The 26204-nt window shown below is 34.8% G+C and overlaps 1 protein-coding gene across 48 annotated transcripts in view; it reads right to left on the bottom strand.

Annotated features, from left to right (window-relative positions):
• RIMS2 (regulating synaptic membrane exocytosis 2) overlaps positions 1-26204 on the bottom strand; it is a 612755-nt gene that overhangs the window by 380185 nt on the left and 206366 nt on the right. For 4 of the 48 annotated variants that reach the window (XM_045050080.1, XM_045050069.1, XM_045050075.1 and 1 more), the window contains exon 1: positions 10740-11451. The exons of 39 other annotated variants lie outside the window; for them this stretch is intronic. In XM_045050080.1, coding sequence (XP_044906015.1) covers positions 10740-10861 — 122 coding nt within the window. In that variant the 5' untranslated portion in view covers positions 10862-11451. Of the gene's footprint in view, positions 1-10739; positions 11454-26204 lie in introns of those variants that run through there. 5 more of the 48 variants (XM_045050074.1, XM_045050077.1, XM_045050060.1 and 2 more) reach the window with 4 other exon arrangements.

Below are 26204 nucleotides of genomic sequence, written 5' to 3'. Positions count from 1 at the left end.
AAATCTACTCAATGCCTGGAGGCTAAATCTATATCAGAAAATTCAGAATATTACCAACTTGAAAAACCAGAGGACAGAGTTTGAGCAAGTACAGAAGGTGGAAAGTGAGGGGGAAATGACAAAAAGAAAGCTACAGGAAGGAAAAATAAATTTCTGTGGATATTAAATACTGCCAAATCTCATGCATGCACAGAAAGACTTCAAGCAGCTCAGCTAAAATTAAAATATTTAAACTAAAATTTCAGCTGTTCTACCTCACGGGAAACAAAGTCTGTAGCTCAAGTTCAGCCAAGTTAAATTCCTGCTTTAAAAATAATCAGCACTCTTCAGAACAGATTTCAAAGTCTCTATATAGTATTGTTGAACATGTCCAAGACAAAATTTAAGATTACTCAAAATGTTAAGAAATGGGAAAACATGACCCCTACTCAAGAGGAAAAAGGATTAATGGAGACTGATTAAGAGATAAGTTGGATGTTAGAATTGCAGAAAAGGATTTCAAAGCTAGTATGATAACTGTTAAAGGAAGTGAAGTAATATGCTCATAATGACTGAAAAGATAGGAAATCTCAAAAGAGAAATAACCATGTAGAATATAAAAAATAACCAAATAGAAATTTTAGCACAAAAAGTAAAATATCTGAAATAAAAAATGATGTGCTTTTCACCTGAGAGCAGATTATGAAAGAATCAATGAACTTGAAAATTAATCTGTAGAACAGAGAAACACTGAAAAAGTTACAAGAATTTCTAGTATAATTTATGAAAAGCCTAAAATACAAATAATTGAGCAATCAGAAGGAAAAGAGAGATGGAGGCAGAAAAAGATATTAGAACAATAGACAAAACAATTATCAAATTAGGTAAAAAATACAAATTTACAGACTTAAGAAACACATCAAATCCGAAGAAGATAAATAACAAAGCCACACATGGGCACATCTCAATAAAACTACTACAAACAAAAGAGAAAGAAAATTTTGAAAGCAAATTGAGAAAAGCAATGCAATAAAATACAAAATACATTAAAATACAAAAGAACAATGATTTAAAGTGCTACTGACTTGTCATCATAAACTTCTCATCGAAAACTAGACGACTCTTGGGGTGCCTGGCTGGCTCACTCAGTTAAGTGTCCAACTCTTGATTTCAGCCCAGGTCATGATCTCATGGTTAGTGAGATGGAGCCCCACATCGGGTTCTGTGCTGACAGCGCGGAGCCTGCTTGGGATCCTCTCATTCCCTCCCTCTCTGCACCTCCCTTACCCTCATCTCTCTCTCTCTCTCTCTCTCTCTCTCTCTCTCTCTCTCTCTCTCTCAAAATAAATAAATAAACCTTAAAAAAAAAAAAAAAACTAGAGGACTCTAAACTATTAAAAGAAAAGATGGGGCACCTGGCTGGCTCAGTTCGTAGAGCAAGCAACTCTTGACCTTGGGTTTGAGTTCAAGCCCCACTTTGGGTGTAGAGATAACTTAAAAATAAAATATCTTTTAAGGAAGGGAAGGGGAGGGGGGGGAGGGAAGGTTAGAAAGGAAAGGACTGACAACAGAGAATTCTATATCCAACAAAAATATTCACAAAAAAAAAAAGAAAATGAAATAAAATTGTCTTTCAGATAAGAGTAAATGGAGAAGTGACTATCTGCACTTCAAGACATGCTAAAGGAAGTTCACCAGGCTAAAGAACAGTATATCACTAGAAATTTGGATCTTCAGGAAGAAAAATGATTAAAATGATAAGAAAGAGAATAATTAGGAAAAGAATAGTAATCAGTGCAATAGTAGGTAAACTCATCAATCAAATGAAAGACCATTAATTGCTAAATACCAGTATCAGAAATAAAAGGATTATCATTATAAAGTGGATATTAAAGTGGACATTAAAGGATAATATAGGAAAATTACGAAATTTATAACAGCAAATTAATCAACTTAAATAAAAATGGCCAATTTCTTGAAAAGCACAGCTTACCACAACTAGTAAAGATTAAACAAAATCTAAATAGTCCTATTTATCTTAAAGAAACTTTCACAAAAAGAAAACTTCCTGTCCAAATGGCTTCACAGGTAAATTCTATCAAATATGTAAGGAAAAGTAACACCAATCTTACACCAAGTGTTGACAAAATAGAGGATAAGTTAAAAATCCCCAACTCATTTTATGAGCTCACAAAAATCTTAATGCCAAAACCTGCCACCGACATGTCAGTAAAAGACAAAATACAATAGGTTTTATGAATACAGATGAAAAATTCTTTATAAACAGCAGAAAATATTGGGGCACCTGGGTGGCTCAGTCGATTAAGCATCTGACTCTTGATTTCAGCTCAGGTCGCTCAGTTCATGAGTTCAAGCCCCACACTGGCCTCCATGCTGACAGTGCAGATCCTGCTTGAGATCTTCTCTCTCTCCCTCTCTCTCTGCCCCTCCTCCACTCTCTCTCTCTCAAAAATAAATAAACTTAAAAAAAATTTAAATAGTAAAAAACATAAACCAGCAACATACAAAATGGATAATATCCTATGACCAAGTGACATTTAGCCCAAAAATGCAAAGTTGGTTTCATATTCAAAACTCAACTAATATAATTAGCAGTATTAACAGAACAAGGAAGTAGAATCATGGTCATTTCAATAACTGCAGAAAAAGCATTTCACAAATGCAAACCCATTCAAGGTTTAAAAAAAAACTGTCAAAAACTAATGGACTCCCATAACTTCTTTTTAACATTGCACTATTAGTCCTAAGCATTATAATAAGAAAAGAAAAAGAAGTAAGAAGCATAAATACTGGAAATGCAATGAAACTATCTCTATTTGCAGATGACACGATTGTTTACATAGGATAGTGTGGCAAATCTACAAGACAACTATAAGAACTAATAAGTAAGTTTAGCAAGGTCAAAAGATACAAAGTTAATATTAAAAATAAATTAGATATTTACAAAGTAGCAGAAAACAACTAGAAGCTGATATTTAAAAATAATTCTGTTTATAGTAAGACCATAAACTTAAAATTCTTATGAAAAAAATTAACAAAAGTCATTCAAGACCTCTTCCCTTTAACCTACAAAACACTGTTAGTTAAATTAAAGAAGACCTAAATAAATGAAGAGATATACCAGCAGAAGATTCCAAAGTTGTTAAGATGATAACTCTCCCCAAATCAATCTACAGAAATACAACACAATCGCAGCCTTAATCCTAAGTAAACTTGTAAATCAAGATTAACAAATTGATTTATAAAATATGTATGAAAATGCAAAGGATCTAAAATATTCAGGCTATTTTGAAAAATTATAGGGGTGGAGAACTTATACCACCTGACCTCAAGATTACTATAAAGGTAAGACACTGTGGTATTGCACAAAGACAGACAAAAAACATGGATCAATGGAATGGAATAGACAGCCCAGAAATGTAAGCACACGTATACAATTATTTAATTCTCTACAAACGTGACAAAGCAAACCGATAGTGAGTAGAAATTCTTTTAAGTCTTTTCTGAAAATGATGATGGAACACTGGATATCCACCCGGAAAAAAATATGAATCTTGACCTCTACCTCACATCATATACACAAAAATTAACATGTGACGGAACATATACCTAAACTGCAAAGCTAATACTCTAAAACTTCTGGGAAATACATAAGAGGATAGTTTTGGGGCACCTGGGTGGCTCAGTCGGTTAAGCGTCCAACTTCGGCTCAGGTCATGATCTCACGGTTTATGAGTTTGGAGCCCCACATGGGGCTCTGTGCTGACAGCTCGGAGCCTGGAGCCTGATTCAGACTCTGTGTCTCCCTCTCTCTGCCCCTCCCCTGCTTGCACTCTGTCTCCTTCTGTCTCTCTCAAAAATAAATAAACATTAAATTAAATAAACATTAGGGATTGGCAAAGGATTTTTAGACAGCACACAGAAAACAAAAACCCTAAGAGAAAAAAATTGATAAATTAGATTTCATCAAAATTAAAACTTCCACTCATCTAAAGGCATTATTAAGAAAATGAACAGGCAAACCACAGACTGGGAGAAAATATTCACAGAGCGTATATCTGACAAATGATGGATATCCAGGTAGGTAAAAAACAAACAAAAAATTCTACAACTCATTAAGAAAAACAAAGCCTAATTTTAAAAAAAGTAGGATGTACAGTTGGCCAATGAGCATATGAAAAACTGTTTGACATTGTTAATCAGCCAAATACAAAATATCATAAGGAGATGCTATTATAAGCTCACCACAAAATGACAAAAATTAAAAAGACACATCCTCAAATGTTGGAAAGTGTGTGGAAACCCCAAAATGCTCAAACATATTTGGTGGGAGTTTAAAATGCACAACCCCTTTTTAAAATGGTCTGCATTATAAAACGAAACATACATCTACCCTGTGACCCAAGAATTCCTCTTCTAGGTATTCATGCAAGAGTATAAAAATGATTGTCCACAAATACGACTTAAGAGAGAGAAGGGTATATTCATAAAATGGAATATTATTCAGCAATAAAAAGGAAAAAAACTACACATACATGCAACAACATGGATAAATATTTTTAAATTATGCTGATTAAAAGCCTTTTATAAAAGATTATATTCTATATGATTTCAATTATATGAAGTTCTAGAACAGACATAGGTAATCTATACCAGGCGAGAAAAAAGCAGAACGATATTTGGTTCCAGAGGCTGGGGGAAGACAGTGTTGACTGGAAAGAAGCATGAAGGATCCGATAAGTGTTGGAATTCAGAGGTTAACGATCTATAGCCCTTAACTCAAGAAGCTCACAGAATAGCGATTTTAACAATATCACAGAGCCAGGAAGCGGCAGACCTAAGATACGAACACCAGTTCCACCGTCAACACTACAGAGCATACGGCTAACACAGTACGTATAGGAAAGTCAAGCACAGATCAATTCTGGACTAAACATGGCAGCTGTCATTGCCATTTTCCATTTCCTCTACCTCTGACATTTCAAAGGTCACTCAGTGAGATGGAAAGTTTAACAAGGTTTAAAATGAGAAGTCCAGAGTTGGATTTTAAGTAAGCAGTTGAAAACTGTGTTTCTAGAGCCTAATGTGGATCCCATGTCCCACTTTCTAAATCAGAGCTGCTCCACTTTTGCCTGCTTTACATACTGCGTTACATTCTGAAGGAGGTATTCTCTGGTGAAAACAAAAAACAAATGAACAAAAAGTGGAGTTTGAAAACCATTAGGCAAAATAAAGCCATGAACAATGGCTTCTCTCATTTTGCCCAAAACGAAGCGTTCACACACCTTTGTGAGATATTTAAAACTTCTCAGATTGAGAAGCTAAACTCAAATTGTAGATTAGTCTTGGAATTCTTTTGTTATATGCATGAATCTTTGTGACTGATGAGTGAGTATGAATATGAGAGCTCATAGCACATATGAAACGAATTCACTTCAGTAATTGGTGAATAGTGCCAGCATTAAACAGAAAGCTTACCAGTAATGATCTTCTTTGACTTCTCTAAGATCCTTCATAATCATATAAAAGTTGGTAACAAAAAAGTACAGGTAACATTTACCTGTCAGTCATCAACAAAACCAGTAGCTTTATAAAAATTTTCCAATAAAGAAAATATTTTAAAACTACATCAGTATCAGATTAAGTATCTGTACTAAAAATTGTGGTATATACCTAAGGTCCACAGTAAATATTCCAGTAAAAATATGTGTGATACACATTCATGAATCAAACGTCACTTTGATTAGACATAAAGAGATCATTGTTAAGATTTGGTTTTATGTCTGTGGTATATGATTAGTATTTCAGTAATCATTAGGATATATATATATATATATATATATATATATCATTAGGATATATATATATATATATATCATTAGGATATATAGGATATATATATATATATCCTTAGGATATATATATATATATATATATATATATATATATCCTAATGATTACTGAAATACTAATCATATACATATATACATATGTATACATATATGTGTATACACACATATATAGATATATACTATATATATATACTAATATATTCATTAGGATATATATACTAATATATTAGTATATATATATATTAGTATATATATACTATATATACTATATACTATATACTATACTATATACTATATATAATATATATATACTATATATATATATCCTAATGATTACTGAAATACTAATCATATACATATATACATATGTATACATATATGTGTATACATATACATATATACATATGTATACATATATATGTGTATACATATATACACATATATGTGTGTATATGTATATATACATATGTGTATATGTATATACATATACACACATATATATATATCCAACAAGGTTAAATAAATATGTGTGTGTGTTTGTGTACATGTGAGCATGTGTGTATCAGACTACCGAGTGCCTTAGACTTCAGAATAAAGACTGTCCATAAAAAAATGTTCCTATAATGAAAATAAGTTGTGCTACAATCATACCAACTCCAAATGATGCACACTGTGCAGACTGCATTCTCAAAGCTATGAAAAGTGAGCATGCTGTTCTTTTAATGTCAAAGTAGTCATTAATGTGCCATGATGAATAACAGGAGTTTATGCCAAAAATCCTGAACACAAATTGATGGCTTCATTATAAACCAAAGCAGTAGTAAATGCTATGTAAAGGGCTAAATACTTCTCACCAAAACCACTACCAAACTAAATAATTAAACATTTATTTTGCAAAATCAAATTTTATTTCAATAATATTAATGTTTTAGAACTGTGGAAATCTGTCAGTGGAAAAGGAGTCCATTTGCACTAGGTAATTTCAAGCTTTACATTTCATTTTTTATAGACCAGCCCTGTAATTTATTGTCAAAAAGCAACACTTTTCAGAAGTACTAATAATAATTAGTGGAGGATGGCAGGCACAAACTGACGCTAGTCCAGGCAAAGCAGATCATATGGTTATCTTACCAGTAATTGAAAACACCAACAAATCCAAATATCCTTTAGTCTATTAAGGGTTTTGTAATCTTAGTTTAAAACATGGAAGTCTGCCTCTTCTCATTATATGTATATGGAGGGAGAGAAAAACTGTCTCTAATACCTCTTCTGAATAAATTCCAGTCCTATTATGCCCCTGTGTGGCCGGACGGCACAGGACATTCACTGCCACACATTTAGTTACAAAGAAATAATCACATCTGGAAAAAATACAGATTTCTTCTCCGTACAAGAGAGATTACTCAAAATCAGTAAATGGAAAAATTTGAAGGATATGAATCAAGCACATTTTCCTGCACATTTTATCACAAAAGATAGTTATCATATCTTGTCCATTTGAATACTGCTCAAAGCAATTGAGTACTCAATGCAGTGAACTCTGTTAAAAATATATCTTCTGGGATCCTGATATTACTTATGTTTGCTTCCAAAGACAAGCTCACAAAATGATTTAAGCTTCATAATGATTTTAGCACTTGAGGATTTTTTTATTGGCAACAAAAGCAATTATCTTTGTATCTGATTAAATATTTAATTTGGAAAAATGAGTTGATAGCAAGGAAACTTGATAACAAGAATTTAAATTAAAGTGGCATTTCATCAAAACCTGTCAAAGTGGATTTATGCAGGATGCAGATCCTGATTTTTTTTCTTGCTTTACCTTCAGTTGTTTCATATTAGCTGTAAAAGAACAGAGGATATCCTACCACTGCCTTTATGCACATTTTAAAATGGTACTCAACAACCACAATGATGAGAGAAAAAGCTAAGAAGTTTCAGTCTGAAACATAAGGGTTGGTCCCTATGGCTTCCAACAAGTCTAAAATATTCTAATGATTTTCACTCATAAATAAATTTCAATTATTCATTTGATAATAAAATACTTTAACAATCTATATTCATCAACAATTTAGTAATTTAGTATCCAGAATATATTACTGGTGTATTTAAAATCTTGGCTCTTTTGACAAATTGAACCTGTAAATGTCTTTGGAGTAACTATTATGGGAGATTTTTGTCTTTGAACACTTTATCTTCCATGTCATAGAAGTAAACTGCCCTACCATCTGAAACCTGATGCAAATTGAGTTGCAGATTTAGGGATTACTTACCAGATTAGTTACCTGGGAAAAGTCTCAAGATTACTACTACTTGAAAGGTCTCCTCAACAACATATCATGTATAATCAATGCATAGTACTATTTTAGTAATTTCTCCTAGAAAGCAATTTAGAATAAAATATATTCCAATTGTCTATATCTCTGATGTTATTTTTCCATCAGTTTAAAGATCATAGACCATGTCACAATACAACTACTGAATATTCCATTTGAACTAGTCCAAACAATTAAGTGATTACTCTACATGTTGTAACAACCAAGACTGCTCTTTCCAGAGACAGTGTTACATAATTGATGCTTCAAATCCCAAAACCATTAATGTCCAGTCCACAAGGTCAAAAGGCTCGTTACTTAGAAACATTTTTAAAGTTGTCGTAAGATCACACCTAATGACATACCAGCGTCCTTCTTTTTCCATGACTTTTCCTTCAAGAATGATTTATTAGTCTACATCTTACTTTCTGATTCAATGCTAACTGAAAGGTTGATGTCTAGGCATTTGTATATTTTTAAAGAACCTCAGCAGAAAAAGAGTTCTAAAAGACCATTATATCTGATCTGAACACAAGTAACCAAAACACTAAAATATGTGGAGGCATTAATTGTGAGTTATATAAACTTACTTTCACTCTTCATACTTCTAAAATAATAACTATTGGCACAACTGGTTTTGACTGATTTTGAAAGTAAATCAAGTAGTTGGTCATTTATGAAAATCAGTAGATCTACACGTGAAAAAATGTCATATGTTTCTTGAAGACTAAGAAGTTAAAGAACATATAAAGCAGGGATTTTTTTCCCCTGAAGCAGAATACATTTTTATTGATTAGTTGGTAGTTTCAGATAATCTTAGGTTTAAAAAAACCAAAATAAGGTTAAGTAAGACTGGTCTTACAGAAGCATCAGAAACTTCACATTTTAATGCTTAATTGCAACAGCATAAAATTCTGGATTTTTAATAATGAGAGCAATGCAATCATAAATACATGCCAACAATAAAAGCAACTTGAAGCTAAAGCAAAAGCAGAGTGATAGGGATCCACAGTTCCGTCAAGATATAGATATTCCCATATTTTAACAATAATGTTTCCTTTAAAACTAATTCCTTGCCATATTGTTAACAGCACAATTCCTAACATGAATATACATCCAGACCTAACATTAATATTTTTAAACACATAAGTTCTTGGCATTAAAAAAAAAATAGAAATCAAGCAAAGAAAAGATTTATAAAAGATGAGTACAAATCCTGAAACTCTGGTAGCTTCAGGTCATGGAAATTTTAAGAAAGCCATACTGCCTCTTTTATTTAAATATAACATGCAATACAGATTATTTTTACCATAAATGACAGACACTCAAGTGATGTATTACTAAATTAAAAAGCCCAGTATATCTTAAAATATAGATAGCCTGTTACAGAATATCACAGCACTTCACATACTGTTATATATTTTAAATTATCCAAAACTAAACATAAAAAAATAGAATTTGTCAACTGAATAAAACTGTCCTGAGGAAAGAAGTGAAATTTTATAAAAAACAGATATGTTACTTCACATTCAATGAAAAGGTCATCAATATATTTATCCTCGGTAAGCATTTTAAATGTCCACAAATTTTAAAAGCCTCCTTTTCCTTTGCTAAATTAAGACACATACTGTGTAATAGTTTTTTTTTAATCTCTAAATAGGCTGCCTCACATTGTTCAGAAGAGACCAGAAGAACCATTCAATATTCTGTGCACTATTACTTCTCCCTCAATTTCCAGAAGGCTTTAGTGCATTATTATCATGTTCAAAAATTTCTTCCTCAGTCCTTCTCCACGTATATTTAGTTAAAATGGGGTCTTTTCTACAGTAGGTATGTAACATTAGACATTCTCACAACGTAAACAGCTGGGTGATAAAACTGCATTTTAAAAGCGTTCTTTAATAGGCTGTCTCTTTTCGTGTAAGCCAGAGAAACCGTCTAAAACATATGTTCATAATTTCACAATCTTCTCCACACACATAAAATGATGAGGTTGAAAAAGCAATAGGAATTCATAACAAAGCATCCTTTCAAACTAGCTGACCAAATACAAAGCAATACTAGCAGTTTGATAATACAGCTTGTTTAAAAGTGATTATTGATCTACTCTGCATAGAGAAATGTCTCAGACCCAGGAAACATCTTCCGCATGTTTTACAAAGAGCATGCATGACTGCTAATTCATATTTTCCAACAAATCACATAGGATTATATATCCCCATCCCTATAAATGCATTGTAATCACTGCCATGATCACAAAGAAAAAAAAAACCTATCAGGCATTTTAAATTGATCATTTTAGTTATTAGAAAATGAAATCATGAAACAGCCTGTATTATGTTTCAGAGGTCAAACTAGTTAAATTTAAGATGCTTTTGGGGGCTTTGAAGTAAGCTTATTTTCCTTCTCAAAATTCAATTAAGAAAAATGCCACATAAAATTTTATATTTGTGATAAGAAGACAACACCCTTATCATACCAACATTTCAGTACAGAACAATTTTTACAGGCATATCAGATTATTATTCAGAAAACATCAATGCTGAAGGAAATAGAGTTTAGCTTTACTCACCTTGCATTGTTCAGCGTTTGTCCAAAAAGCTCATTTTGTAAAATATTTGGTGGGGATGAGAAAACCCCATGAAAATGAGATAAGACAGAATTGCAGACCTGGCGCAATGTCTCAAATTGCATTTTCTTTCTTTTTTTCCCCCCCCTTCTCTTATTTTTCCTTACCACCTGTCTTTAAAGTCATCTATTTGCAGACACCATCAAATAAAAACATGCCAATCAAGTTCCATATTTCTCCTGAGCTCTGTAGAAACTGTGCTTAAATGAGCAGAGGTTGATAGTTAATTGTACAGTCATTATTCTTCTAATTCAGTCGTAGAAGATTCAGTGCCCGTACAGCTTTCGGCTTTCTCCTGACTGTAGCAAGAATTCTAAACAGCAGTAAGCTTTTTGGGCATTCCCAGCTGAAGTGTGAAGCTGAGCTGCTCTCATGTACTCTACTTATATTTCTCTAAGCCTATTAAAAACACGCAATGAATAGATGCTGTCGTCAGGAGTTTCAGCACATCTGGTTGCCAGCAATAAAATCTCAGAAGTAATAAAAATGGGGACAAGGTATCTTCTCAATGTTACTACTGGGTAAGAAGGAGAGGAGTTCTGCATTTCCCAACCCTTTTTTCTTTCCCTGGAAAACAAGCAACTCCAGCAACAGAGTATGTAGGTCTCTTCACTGTGCAGGCTGCTGCATAGGACCAGAACACTCTAAAAATAAGCGGTATATCCTTCTTTTGATATCGTGAAGCAATAAGACAGACGATACAGACAATAGGGCTTTTATTGCCTGCATTCACAGTGCTGTGCTTCCAAAGAGACATTTGGAAAACATGAACTTATTCATCTTAACTTCTTCATTTGAAAATGTCTTCATTTGTTTTTAAAGAAAAATGAGTAACGTTCAATCCAGTCTCTTTCCAAAGGCCGTACATATTGACTACATGATTATTTGTGCAATTTTAGAAAAAAATTATACTCTGCTACTCTATCAATCAAAACTCACTTAGGCAGCACACATTGAATGTGAACTTTTCCACAAGTCAAAAAACACAACTAAGGCCAGGGACTTTATCAACTATTATTAATTTATTTCAATAAATGGTGGTCATAGCATTTCTCAGAAAAGAATATTTCCTGAAGGCTCCAATTGTCTTAGAGTACCTCAGATCACCATCCATTCTTAAAAGAGTAACTCTGGTTTAGATCAAATGTTTGGGTTATTAAATATCCATGTGCATCCAATCTTACTACAAAAGATGCTCTAAAAGTTGTGTGTAAACCAAATTTTAAAAATCAACTCACTCACAGGGACAATTAATATTTTTATTGCTCTTTAACTACTCCTAAACCATGACATTTCTATAACAAGTATATCCCTTTTAGTCCTTTTTTTACCTCAACCTTTAGCCCTCACCCTTTCTATCCCCTTCCACACATATACCACTAGCAATAAATAACCAGGCACTTAAATACACTAAGAAGTTTTTTTAAAAACTGGCAAATTCTTTGTTGACATGAATAAGCATTTCACAAAAGAGAAACACAAAATAAACATATAATAATACAAATTTTGAAATGACACAAGATAAACATGTAATAATGCAAATTTTTAAGTAATTTCTTTCTTTTAGAAATTAAGATGTTTAATTATGGGTTTGTCCTCAACCAAGAGTGCCCCTGTTTTGCTTATTATTTATTTTATATTTTTATGGGTGCACATTCATCTACTTATGAAACATATATATGTAATAACTATAAAGTATTTTTTGGCTTATAAAGTACTTCTAAATTTATTTTTTTCATATCCAGAAAATGTGAGCAAGTGGTAGTTCTGCTATTGTTTCATAAATGAAACTGCGGCCTTAAAAGATTGAAGATCACACAGCTTATATAAATAGAGTATCTGAATGAAGATCTCTGCCTTGGACTCCACATCACATGCCCCTTCCCTATCATTCTGTCTTCTATGTGTACACACACACACACACACACACACACACACACACACACAGACATCCATTGTGAATAGATCAGTCTCTATACATGAATAGGAAAACTACCTGCCAGTGACCTAATCAAAGATATTTCAGTTAGAGCAACATCCCAATGGTTTTAATTCATAAGTAACTTTAAATAGATTTCTTTCCTTTCACTCAAACAGAAGCAACCTGATATGCTAAAAATTTTAAGCTTCTGATCATAAGTGAATTTTTTATATCTATAAAAGGTCAATTTCTGTAAGTGGAAACACATTTTTAAAATTCTTAATGTCAAAGCTCATACTAACTGTGATGAATATGTATGTGTATATATGTATGTATGTATATATTTCCCCCTTGCAGGTAGGTTTAATTTGTATAAATAATCAAAAGCCCTTTTGAAGTTAAGTCTGTTAAGTAAGGTGTTACACTGCAAAGCACTCTTCATTGCTATAAAAAAAAAAAAAGTTTCGTTTGTTTCAGAGTTGGATCTGAAGACAAGGTCATAGGAAGAGTTCCAAAAAATGGTCTCAGCAATGGAAACATCACTAGAATAAACTACAAAATTACTTCTTTAAAGACTAAAGAAACAGCAACTACCTTCCTCAGACCCTTCTTTTCCAGCTCTCACTATACAACACACACTACTGGTCAGCTTTCTCTTCATTCCCTCAACATTCTAGAAGTGCTTTCTTCCACTTCCCCCTCCCCTTACCAACCTTTCACCTGCTCCCATTCATTCTTAAGGATTCAAATGTCACTTTCTCAAGAAGACTTTCTCTGACTTAGCTTAGGTCCCCTCTTATGCACTTCCATCATACCCTGTACTCGTTCTTCATGCATTTGATAAAAGTGTAACTATATATTTACTTGAAAAAAAAATGTTTAATGTCTTTCACCCTCAGTTCCATGAGGTTAAGGCTAAACATTGTTTTATTCTATAACATAGTGCCTAGCACAAAGTAAGTACTTAATAAATATTTGTTGAATGAACAGATGTCTATATTTTATTGAAAAGGTAATTAGCTTTTAGTCACATCCCATAAGTAGGATAAGAAACTGCTCAGGGCTCAATTTGGTTCTTTGTTTCTGTGTTTACTTTAGCCGGCCACATCCTATTATAAGGTTCATAAATACAAAAGCAACCAATATTTGCAATCAAAACCATTGTGTAATTTGTTGGAATATCCTGAATATTTTAAGAATGTTTACAGCTAATATTTGTTTTACATTTTCTATACACTGTAGGCCACATGTAACATAAATACCAGAAGTTTCTACGATGAGAGAAAGAACATGGCACTTGGAGTTTATTGGCCTAGATTTAAGTATTGACTCCAAACCTAACCAGCCGTTATACCTCAAGACATTCACTTTATATACCTGGGCTATGGTTTCTTCAAGCTACATCATTTACCTCACAGGGTTATTATTATATTTGAACATGTAATGTATATAAACACATTTTATAAACTTTAAGGTACATAGTAATTGGAAGTAACCTCACTATGAGCTACCTAAGGAATCACATTATTGGAACCAGGATTCTAACAATTATGTCCTTTTATTTATCATACTTGTTCATGCATTTCTTTATGAATTTCTTTTGTGTAAGGCTCTATCCTTCTGTCTGTTGGATGTTGACAGGATACAATGCTGATACTCACCTCTTTCTGGGAAAATTAGATAATTAGCTCTATATTTACACTGAGTCCAGCAGAGAAGCATTAAGTCTCACAAATGAAGTTGATGGTGGAAATTTGGCTGTACTATTAGAATCTTTTGTACCTCACCGATAATGACAAAGCAAACTAGAGCTCTCCCAGAAGAGGTGTTAAGAAACTTCTAGCAGCAGAGGCAATTTTATTAAAGAAGATTTCTAAACAGCATATCAACATGTGAAAAAGTTCAAGCTAAGTAATCAAAGAATTCAAATAAAAATAATCACATTAAAGTGTATGTTTGCCCATGAAATTGGCAAAGTATTGTCTGGAGAGTCAGAGAAGAGGCACCGTCTCACATCAGATTTACTGATAGAGTGCATATGGGTAGAACCTTTCTGAGAAATATTTAGTATTATGTACCAAAACTTTAAAAGTGCTCAAAAGCTGACAGAACACTGGAAGAATAAACACTAAAATGTTAATATTGATTATTTCTGGGTGAGACATCGCATTTTTTTCTTCCATTGTATTTCTTTATACATTAACCACAAAAAAAGCCCAAAGTTTAATCTACCTGTAAGTAGAGAATTCTACAATTACAATGAAACCATAACCATAACAAATTAAGTATGATGTCAGCCCATGAGCTTTTTTCTTAGCAATGCTTAAGTAAATCAAATATTAGGTTATTAGTTTTCACGTGAATAGCTATATGCATTAGCAGAGGTATTCTCTTCTTTGTCAGGAAGTTCCTAAGATTCTAGAACAACTCAAATAGTTTAGTTAGTACTATGAAACATCCAAAGGAGAGGGGAAAAAAACCACTTAGCACTAACTTGTTTATTATGTCATCCTCAAAAATACTTGAAGTATAAGCTCTTAAATTAAAATTACTTAAGAGTCTTGGTTTGCAAATGCCTAATGGCTGTGAGCTAAATGTCTTAAGAAATCCACCACAAACTCAAAACCTAAATGAAAGCATAAAAATTGGGAACTTATTCTCTTCTAAATAACAACACAAGCTTCTTACTTGGTAAGGCTCAATATCCCTCAAGGCATATTTCAATTTTATAGTTTTAGAGATGTCTGGGTTTATTTTGAATTTTTAGGAGTACAAAAATGTGCCTATTAAAACGCTCCATACAGGGCGCCTGGGTGGCTTAGTCAGTTAAGCGACTGAATCTTGATTTTGGCTCAGGTCATGATCTCACTGTCCGTGAGTTCGAGCCCTGAATCAGGCTCTGTGCTGATAGTGCAGAGCCTGCCTGGGATTCTCTCTCTCCTCTCTCTGCCCCTCCCCTGCACATGTGCGCTCTCTCTCTCTCTCTCTCTCTCTCTCAAAATAAATAAATAAAATTTAATAAATAAATAAAATGCTCCATACATGCAAACATTTAAACATAGCTAATCAATACCTGAAACTGTATGATATATAAAACATATAATCTATAACAAAAATACCAGAAACGTGTTAAAGGAATTTTTCGTTTTCTTAAAATATACATCTATAGTTCTATCTACATAATTGAAACAATTGCACTGTCTCTTCTGTTGCATTATTCTTGTTCCATTGGCTATTTGAAGCATCTGACTGATAAAAATCTAAGGGTTATATATAAGAAAGATGGTCCAGAGAACAAGTTGTCTTCATATGTTTTTCAAATTAATGTCATGCATTGTAAGTATTTCCCTGAGGCAAGACCATAGAACCATTCACCTCAGGGATAAGAAATAAGCAAATAAAGGCAGATGATGAAATTTTGAACAAAAGCACAGAAAGGAAAAGTCACTCAATAAAGGTAAATTGGCTTGTGCCTCAACTTAGTGTGGACAATATTTAAGGAAGATCAGCTTACATAAGCATACTACAAATCTAAAGATTCCAGAGTAAACTCATAGAACAGTGTAGTTCAAAATACCTACAGTGGTTTTTGCAATAAGTTTTTAAGAACACGTTGACACTGTTATTTTCTGATGTACAAAAAAATTCTGTAATATTTCCCAGGGCTTGAACTCTATATCTACCTGTCCCTAATCTGGGTCGTTGCTGCAGAATGGACTCCTACTAGTTTCTATCATCTGATTTGGAAAGGAAAGGGGGGGGCATCGTGAAAGCCACCACAGATGCATGAAGCCCCACCATCACTATCCTGTCTCTGACTCCTCTTCCTGGGCCAGAAATAGGAGGGCTAATACTACTACACTTTGGCTCGGGCTGCATTATCATGAGAGGTGTTACAGGGTTGCTTCAACAGTCCAGTGCCAAGCAGCTCTTACCAGAGTAGTTCCCACTCCTACAAGCTGGCAGCAATAGCAATTTTTCTTCCATTGGATGCAAGAGTCAGACCTAGATTTAAGCTCCAGAATGAAAATGTCCAGAGTGATTATCTAATCTGACGCCTAGAGATTCTACCTATTAGAAGAAAGAGAACCAAGATCTCTGAAAACACGACTTGGTTAAGTCTCTCCACTGTTAGGAAAACTAGTTCCAAGTAGCTACTTCCTTGATAACTGTCAAGAGAATCCCTGGAAGCAATACAACAACTTCAGGGGGCTATGTCACTATGAATATGAGCCAACTCAATCTCTAATAACTGTATTCACCAGGAACCACAGTATAAGAAATGTTTATAGCTTTGGGACTCTAAGCACTCACCTAAGCTTGCAAACTGACTGCACATTGTTAGTACCTGAAAACCGAAAATAATAATCATTGGCGCAACTATAAATTGTTTTAGCAAAATACGGCAGCAAACAGAATACTATGCAATAATACTGGCCTCTGAGAGTTCGCATCCACAATTCTTTTCTTTCATGCAATTTCCTTCTACTCATTACATCATGAGAGGCTGGAAACATCACAAATACACCAAGATATTATCTCACTACATGTGGATGTAGGGAAATGAATTAAGAAGCTAATGCATTAGTCAAAGCAACATATTAGCTGGCTTGAATTTAAATGATTACAGTGAGATGGAGACAAAGAAGACTAAAAAGGCAGATGTTGAATCAACAGGACATAATGATTGATTTGCACAGGTTGGGAGGCAGAGTATGAGGGTCAAAAGAGGAGTCAAAAATGACTCTCAGATTTCTCTCTTAAGTAGCCAAGCATATAGTCTTAAAATTTGCTGAAAAAGAAAATGCTAAAGGAAGAGCAGACTGAGGGAGAAGGAAGGGGAAGATGATGAGTTGTTGAATTTAAGCAGCATGCAAGATAGCTAAAAAGGCAAATAAGTAAGCAATTGGACAAATAAGTAAGCAATAAGCAATCTCCCTGGAGTTCAGAAGAGAGTTCTCAACCGTAGATATAAATTCAGGAAGCATCAGCGTGTTGGTAAGGATTTCAATCAAGTGAGTAAATGAGATCACCCAAAGAGAAAGTTCAAAATGAAAAGGAAAAATAAAAGTTTAAAACAGAGCACGAAGGAACTAAGTTCCACAGTAAGTCATCAGGTAAAGAAGAACCAACTAAAGGAGGAAAGAGAGGAACAGCCACAAAAGTAGGAGGGAAATCAGGAGAGTGTGGTGACCCAGAAGCCAATAAAAGGCAGTATTTTAGGAAGAATGGTATAATCAACTCTCTGTTACATATTCTGTCATCCGGAAATTGAAGAATTGCCATGTGTGATCCTGTGCCTCAAAACAATTCTCCTGAAAAGCCTTCTTTTAGCCTGAAATCACTCACTCTAATAGGACCCAAACCTAGCCTAGGAAAATAGACTGGGAACAGACGACATTTAAGCTTCCTTCTTCTACCCCCTTTCCTTCCTTGGTAAAAGGTAAGCAAACAAAATTGTTAGTCTTGGTTTAGCCAAAGCAGAAGACCTTATGCAAATAAACTCATGCAAATCTGCAAGCATCTTGATCCAATGTTACCAACTTAAAAATACAATTAGACATGCTTGACCCTTACAAACGAACAGAGATCAAGATTAATCAGAGAACCCAGCTACTTATGAGTGATTAAGCGCCAAATTTGAAAGTAGAAAGTATAATACAAACAAGACCTGTTCTATCAATTTTCCATCTAGCTTTCCCTTTTCCCTTTCTGTTTCCTTCCTAAAATGACTTGTTTATTTATTATTGAATCTATTTTAGAAACCTCTTGGTTCTAACGATATTTGTCATGATGAAGAATAACATTTATTTTATGTGTGAATCGAGCCACCAATGATTTTATTGTTATACTATTTCCTATCTTTTTTTAAAACTTTTCTTAAGGTTTATTTACTTTTGAGAGAGACAGAACACGAGCAGGGGAGGGGCAGAGAGAGAGGGAGACACAGAATCTGAAACAGGCTCCAGACTCTGAGCTGTCAGCAGAGAGCCTGATGCGGGGTTCGAACTCACGAGCTGTGAGATCATGACCCGAGCCAAAGTCAGACGCTTAACCAAGTGAGCCACCCAGGCGTCCCTATACTATTTTCTATCTTAAAAGAACTTCCCTTGAACCCAAATTCCCTTCGAGGTACTGCTCCATTTTTATGCTCCTCTTCACAGCAAAAGTTCTTCAAGGAATTGTCTTTAGTTGCTATGTCTACTTCCTCACTTCATATCCTCTTCTCAGTCCATGACAATCAATTTTCCATCTTTAATACTCCATCAAGATAGCTCTCATCAATGACTTCCATGTTGCCAAATTCAAATGCAGTCCTCCATTCTTCTCTTTTTTGAGCTTTTTTTAAAATTCCAGTTAGTTAACATACAGTGTTGTAGTACTTCCATCTCTGTTCTTTTCTTAACATAACTCCCCTCCACAGCATTTGATACTGATGTTATGCTGCCCATGCTCCTTTAGCCATTTTTTTTTTGTCTTCTTTGTTCTTGAAACACATCCTCCTGATTTTCTTCTTCCTCAGTAGTAATTTTTTCTCAGGGTCTTTTGTCGGCATCTGAATGTTGGGAATGTCCAAGGCTCTATTGTGACCATGTTATCGACCTCTTCTGTTCTTTTTTTGTTGTTTTGTTTAAGGTAAATTCTACCCCCAACATGAGGCTCAAACACACACTTCAAGTTCAAGAGTTGCATGGTCTACCAATTGAGCCAGCCAGGTGCCCTAACGTTTTCTGTTGCTCAATCTACATGCTCTACCTAGATAATTTAAATCCATGGCCTTAAATACCTCGTACATGTTATATCTTTGTCTTTATCTTCCCCTAGAACTCCAAACTCATATAACTGTCTATCAACTTGACATCCCCAAATGGGAATCAGAAGGTCATCTCAAATATATGTCCAAACAAAATTTCTGATTTCCTCATCCAAATCTGTTCCTCCTCAGTTTTTCCTATCTTGGAACAACACCATGGTTTACCTAGGAATTATCCTTGATATCCCTCTTTCTTTGACACTCTACCACCTACATCCAATCTACCAGTAGGTTCTGTCAACTCTATCTTCAAAATGGAACACAAATCCATCAAAATTTACATCTTGCTACAATTCAAATTCAAGCTAGCAATATCTGTCTCACAGACCATTTCAGTAGCTTCCTAATTTCTTTTTTTATTATTATTTTAACATTTATTTATTATTGAGAGACAGAGAGACACAGAGCGTGGGCAGGGGAGGGGTAGAGAGAGGGGGAGACATAGAAGCTGAAGTAGGCTCTAGGCTCTGAGCTGTCAGCACAGAGCCCGACACGGGGCTCAAACTCACAAACTGTGAGATCATGACCTGAGCTGAAGTCGGTTGCTCAACCAACTGAGCCACCCAGGCGCCCCTCTTCCTAATTTCTCTGTGCACAAAAACCTGTCTCCTACAACCATTCTCCACACAACAGAATGACCACACAAAAACATAAATAATATTATGTTCCTTCCATGTTTAATCCCTACAATGGCATCCTATCACATTTAAAATAAAATCTAAACTCTCTCATTTTACAGAAAGTAGAGAGCTGCATTTTTAGTTTGTCCAAGTGGTTGGTGACAAAGTTAGAATGAGCATCCACATCTCCTTACAATGCAGCGCTCCTTACTAAGTACTATCACGGCTCTCAGTCAGCAACTCTTCATGAATGCTCTCATTTAAAACAAAAGCTAACTTTATAGTTGAAAAGTGCCCCCAGAATGTAAAAAAAGAAATGATAGGAAAACACAAATAAAAAGATCACAGTAGGCTTGGACATAAACGTAACTCCCAAATCTCATATTTTTTGAGGGAGTAAAACGCAAAGATGCACCAAAGCACTGCATCAAAATATATTTAGACAGGAAAGGGAAATATTCCAATGAAAAAAAATCAAATTTTCATAATCCTCCCCCCACTCACATGACTCTAATTCTTATTAAGCAAAGTCGACTATAAGAAACAGGTTTCGTACCACCTTCCAGACAGTGATTTTAAATCATAACTCAAAACTTTCAACCATGTCAAGTAATTTACATAAGTAAATTTCAGATATATATCACAGAAGCCAAAAGCAATTTTACCCCACAAGTTTGAGTGCATATATTCTGTAGTATCATAGCCATGAAAAATATAAACTTTTTGTGAGAGATGTGACTAAAATTTGCCAGTTCTGCTCTATCAACGCAGATCAATTCTCGTGCAGAGAAAAGGAAAACGAAAATAGTTGAAGAGATTGGATAAATAGAAAACTTAAGAATCTGAAAATATTCCTGAGGAAAAATAAATTGAAAACTTAACATCTAAGAAAGAGACAAACAAAAAAGTGCTCAGGTGGAAAGTTATAAAAAGAAAGAAGAACTGAAAAAGAACAAAAGAAAAGGGGGTTTTATCAGTAGAGAGGGGAGGTCACCCTTAAGTTTAATTTTCCAGTTCAAGCACTGTGTAATTATGTAAGCACAGTGAGAACTGTTCCACCAATAACCTTCAAACCAACCTGGAAAGACCTTTCCAGACAAAGAGCTTCCAATCATACCTCAAAACTTCCAACTGTGTTAAATAATATATACAAGCATCTTGCAGGTATATAGCACAGAAATAAAAATAGTTGGTTATAGGTAAGAACAATTTTTATTCTCTACTCTGCTTATTTTTGCTCCATTATTTGTCTGAAAAAAACTAGAGTAGCCACAGATTACTACAGAAGAAATCCATATGATCTGTATTAATGTTCCTAACTGTACCCCAAATTTTAGGACAATAGCAATCGATCATGTTTTGAGCTATCTTGAGATGCATGAGACTAACTCTGTCTTCGAGATTTTTAAGGATAAAAGAGATCTCACAAAATGAAAACTAAAACGCTTGTGAGAAACATGCACTAGTACTAAGTAATGCACTCACAATTAAAGATAAAAGATATACACAATTAAAAATAAAGAGACAATTTCTATAAATTTCTTATTAAAAAAATTGTACAAACTCTTCTGAGTTCTAAACTGAATCTCTCAATGGCTATGACATTGTAGGTAAAGGCTACAGTCAAAACATGCCAGCATCACTTCAAGAAAAACCCTGTCCAATTCACTACATTTTAAACATATTCCTACCTATTCCTCCTAGAAACTCTAGTCAACAGGGTCACCTAGAAGACTCTCCCAGTTGGTTAAGTGTCCAACTTCGGCTCAGGTCATGATCTCATGGTCCATGAGTCTGAGCCCCACGTCAGGCTCTGTGCTGACAGCTCAGAGCCTGGAGTCTGTTTCAGATTCTGTGTCTCCCTCTCTCTCTGCCCCTCCCCCACTCAAGTTCTCTCTCTCTCTCTCTCTCTCTCTCTCTCTCTCTCTCAAAAATAAACATTAAAAAAATTATTTAAAAAAAAGAAACTAGGGGCGCCTGGGTGGGGCAGTCAGTTAAGCGTCCGACTTCAGCCAGGTCACGATCTCGTGGTCCGTGAGTTTGAGCCCTGCGTCAGGCTCTGGGCTGATGGCTCAGAGCCTGGAGCCTGTTTCCGATTCTGTGTCTCCCTCTCTCTCTGACCCTCCCCCGTTCATGCTCTGTCTCTCTCCGTCCCAAAAGTAAATAAAAAACGTTGAAAAAAAAAAAACTTTAAAAAAAATAAAAAAATAAAAAATAAATAAATAAAAAAAAGAAACTAAAGTCAACAAAGATCTTTTACATTTGTTTATCAAAAGGAGCAGAGGAAATAAACCACATGGACAAACTCAAGGGCATAACCAGAAATAAAGTAAAAAATAGGGAAGGAAGCTGAGAGTTTCATATAGTTTAGGTTATCTTATATAATTCTGTGTATACACAATTAAATACTCTATTGATAATGGAATAAGAGACTAATAAAATTTTTTTCTCTAATTTAGCAATTCTCAAAATTATAGTCTAATGACCTCAGGGGGATTCCAAGACTCTTTCAGAGGATCTCCAAGGTCAAACCTATATTCATAATAATATTAATACATTATTTGCCCTTTGGACTCTCATTCTCTTTTGGGTGTTACATAGGGTTTTCCAGAGGCTAAATTATGTGTGATATCTCAAGATACTGACTACAGGCAAAGATAAAAGAATCCAGCTGTCTTCCTCTAAATCAAACATCAAAGAGATTTGCAAAAATGTAAAATAATGCCAATTTTCTTACTAAGTTTTTCTTTTTTTTTGAAATATGTTGTGTTAGTTCTCTATTGCTGCAAAACAAATCTCCACAATCATGATGACTTAAAAAAATATACACTTATTATCTTACGGTTTCTATAGAAACTGTCAGGAGTCCAAGTATGGTTTCAAGGGTGTAATCAAGGTGTTGGCTGAACCATGTTCCCTTTGGAGCTTAGGGTCCTTTTCCAAGCTAAGATGATTGTTGACAGAATTCAGTTCGTTGTGACTCTAAGACCGAAGTCTCCTCTTCCTGCGTTCAGCTCCCAGAGACTCCCCCCTCAGATCCCTGCCATACATGCTTCCCCCAGCCCCTCACTACATGGTAAGTGACTTCTTCAAAGCCAGAGAAAAAACTCTGGCTTCGGTCTAAGACACAGTCTCACATAATGTAATGTCATCACAGAAACGACCATCCCACCATTTTTGCCATATTCTTTTAGCTAGAAGCAAGTCACAGGTTCCATACATACTCAAGGGAAGGGCAAACCTCACTGTAGGTCAACTTAGAACTCTACTTACTCCCTCCCTATGGTTAGTTAAAACTTAGTGGGTTTCGTGTTTATTTAAATTAATTAATAAAGGTATATTTTAATTCTCAGGTTTTATTTCTAATATGGTAAATACCAACAAATATAATCTATATACACAAAAACTCTTTGAGGTCCTCAATTATTTTTAAGTTTGTAAAGAGATCTCAAGACCAAAATGTTTGAGAACCACTGCTCTAATCTAAGCTGGCTCTTACATATTTGCTTTCTCTGATATCTGACACATGATAAAAGATAAGAAAATTTACTTTCTGCAAGTAGTGTTCCTATCTTAGAACAAATAAGTGGTAAGCATGCTCCCCATATAGAATGAAATTTAAAATTGAGGAAATTATCCAAATTATTCAGCTTTCCATATCATTCAGCTTGAAATTTTGAACCATGAATATTTACTTTTGTAAATGTTTAACTATTCCCCACCTAATCCCATACTTTCACGATTTCAGGGAATTGCAGGAGCAATGCCCTTGGGTGGAAAACACAGGTAGGTTCTATGCATAACTAAAACAGGGATTGTTTATCTATAGTAACATGCAAAAAGGTAGAGAATATGAGCACAGATGCTTCGATATACATAAGTGTAAAAGAATTCAAAGGCTCCACCATGATACTAACTGCTCTCATTCATGTTATTATGGATTGATAAATTTAGATGCCTGAATCCTCAAACAATTAAAGGTATTAAGTAGGAAAATATGCTTTGATCTTGATTTCAAGGTTTGACTCCAACTCCCTTGTTTGTTTGTTTGTTTGTTTGTTTGTTTTAACTCTGGTGAGATATGTTAGACCTTGTATGAGCCTTAGAAAGCCTATTTGTTCTTGCACCTTAAGCTTCAGTATCCAACATGGCAAAGCCAGTGGCTAGCTTCTTAGTCTCACCCTTCTTCCTCTATGATCTTCCAAAGGGGACTGCCCAGTTGTTTCATCCCAGAACTGTCTTATCACATCCCCTACAGGAGATGAAAATATACAGTGAAAAAAAAAATGGAAGTAGTTATTTATCCCAACCAAGTTTCATATATTACCACTTTATTCACTTTATTAAAGATCTAAAAAACACTTCTACACTCACCAGTCCTCATCCTTGCCCACCTTAGCGTAGCAGTCCAATTTTGTAGCCTTTATCCATTATATCCCTGACCAATATCAGAACTGTTTCACTTGGTATATATCAGGATATGGGAGAGGTGGGTGAGATGCCCTAGAAGTCAGTATACCACATTAATATCACCATAAAAGCCAAACTACAAACACTCCCATAGCTCATTGTTCACACTAAAACTGTCAATATATCAATAAACATACAGTAAAAAAAAAAAAAAAAAATGGTGGGGCTCCTGGGTGGCTCAGTCGGTTAAGTGCCAGACATCAGCTCAGGTCCTAATCTCACAGTTCATGAGTTCGAGCCCCACTTCGGACTCTGTGCTATCAGCTCAGAGCCTGGAGACTGCTTCAGATTCTGTATGTCTCTGTCTCTCTCTCTCTCTCTCTCTCTCTCTCTCTCTGCCCCTCCCCCACTCATTTAAAAATTGGTGTAAAGAATTATATAAGCATATATACTAATATTAGTTAAGAACTTGTTATAGCTTATTAAATCTTATATTTTTATGCATGAATGTCTTGAGAAATCCAAGATACACATTAGTGTTGGAATGAATTATAGTCTCACCAATGGTCTCACAAATGGTTTGGTGTTAACCAATAATTTTCTCAGCAATTACTTAAAAAAGAGTGTTTCTGGCTAACAAAACCACCACCACTGACTAACAAATTATTCCATCTTAATGTCTTTCTAGCTTTCCTTTCCTTCCAACTTTACTTTCTTTGATATAATGATCAGTACCAAAATAAAACCATATTTAAGTGAATATATGGCCTTCAAAAGAAGCTTGTTAAAAATGAATTTATGGGGGCGCCTGGGTGGCGCAGTCGGTTAAGCGACCGACTTCAGCCAGGTCACGATCTCGCGGTCCGTGAGTTCGGGCCCCGCGTCAGGCTCTGGGCTGATGGCTCAGAGCCTGGAGCCTGTTTCCGATTCTGTGTCTCCCTCTCTCTCTGCCCCTCCCCCGTTCATGCTCTGTCTCTCTCTGTCCCAAAAATAAATAAAAGTTGAAAAAAAAATTTAAAAAAAAATGAATTTATGGACACTTTTTTTTTCTCAAGAAATAGTAAGCAACAAGTTCGGTCTAAGTCAATTAAATGTCACTGATTAGGAGAATGGATATTGGCTTATAATATTTGAGGTAAGACTGAAAAGCAACTAGTTCTAAAGTGACCAATATAGTCAAGTCATACTGTGAAGGAAGTAGGTAACAACTTTCCAAGACTTTGAATAAGAAAGACAAAATAACTGGACAAAAGGCAAATTTTCTATAAGTCAAAGGAAATTAACTGACTGAAGGTCTCTGTGTGAAAAGTAAAAAGTTGCCAAATCCAGCCAGAGACACAGAGGGAAAAATGTCACTGGAATTATCCCAAAGATACTGGCAGACAAAAAGGTAAGTTGAAATTGGAATAAAATATGGTTCTAAGATAGAGATCAGCAGGTACATGGAAAAGTTAAAGTTGGAAATAAGTGTTCTATTATAATGTTTTATTCTGCGGGCACATGGGTGGCTCAGTCAGTTAAGCATCTGACTCTTGGTTTCAGCTCAGGTCATGAGCCTACAGTTTGTGAGTTCAAGCCCCACCTTGGGCTCCCCGCTGACAGTACGGAGCCTGCTTGGATTGTCTCTCTCCCCCTCTCTCTCT

This window comes from Felis catus, chromosome F2 (genome assembly GCF_018350175.1).
Source record: "Felis catus isolate Fca126 chromosome F2, F.catus_Fca126_mat1.0, whole genome shotgun sequence".
Taxonomy (NCBI): domain Eukaryota; kingdom Metazoa; phylum Chordata; class Mammalia; order Carnivora; family Felidae; genus Felis; species Felis catus.
This window is presented reverse-complemented; position numbering and strand designations above follow the sequence as displayed.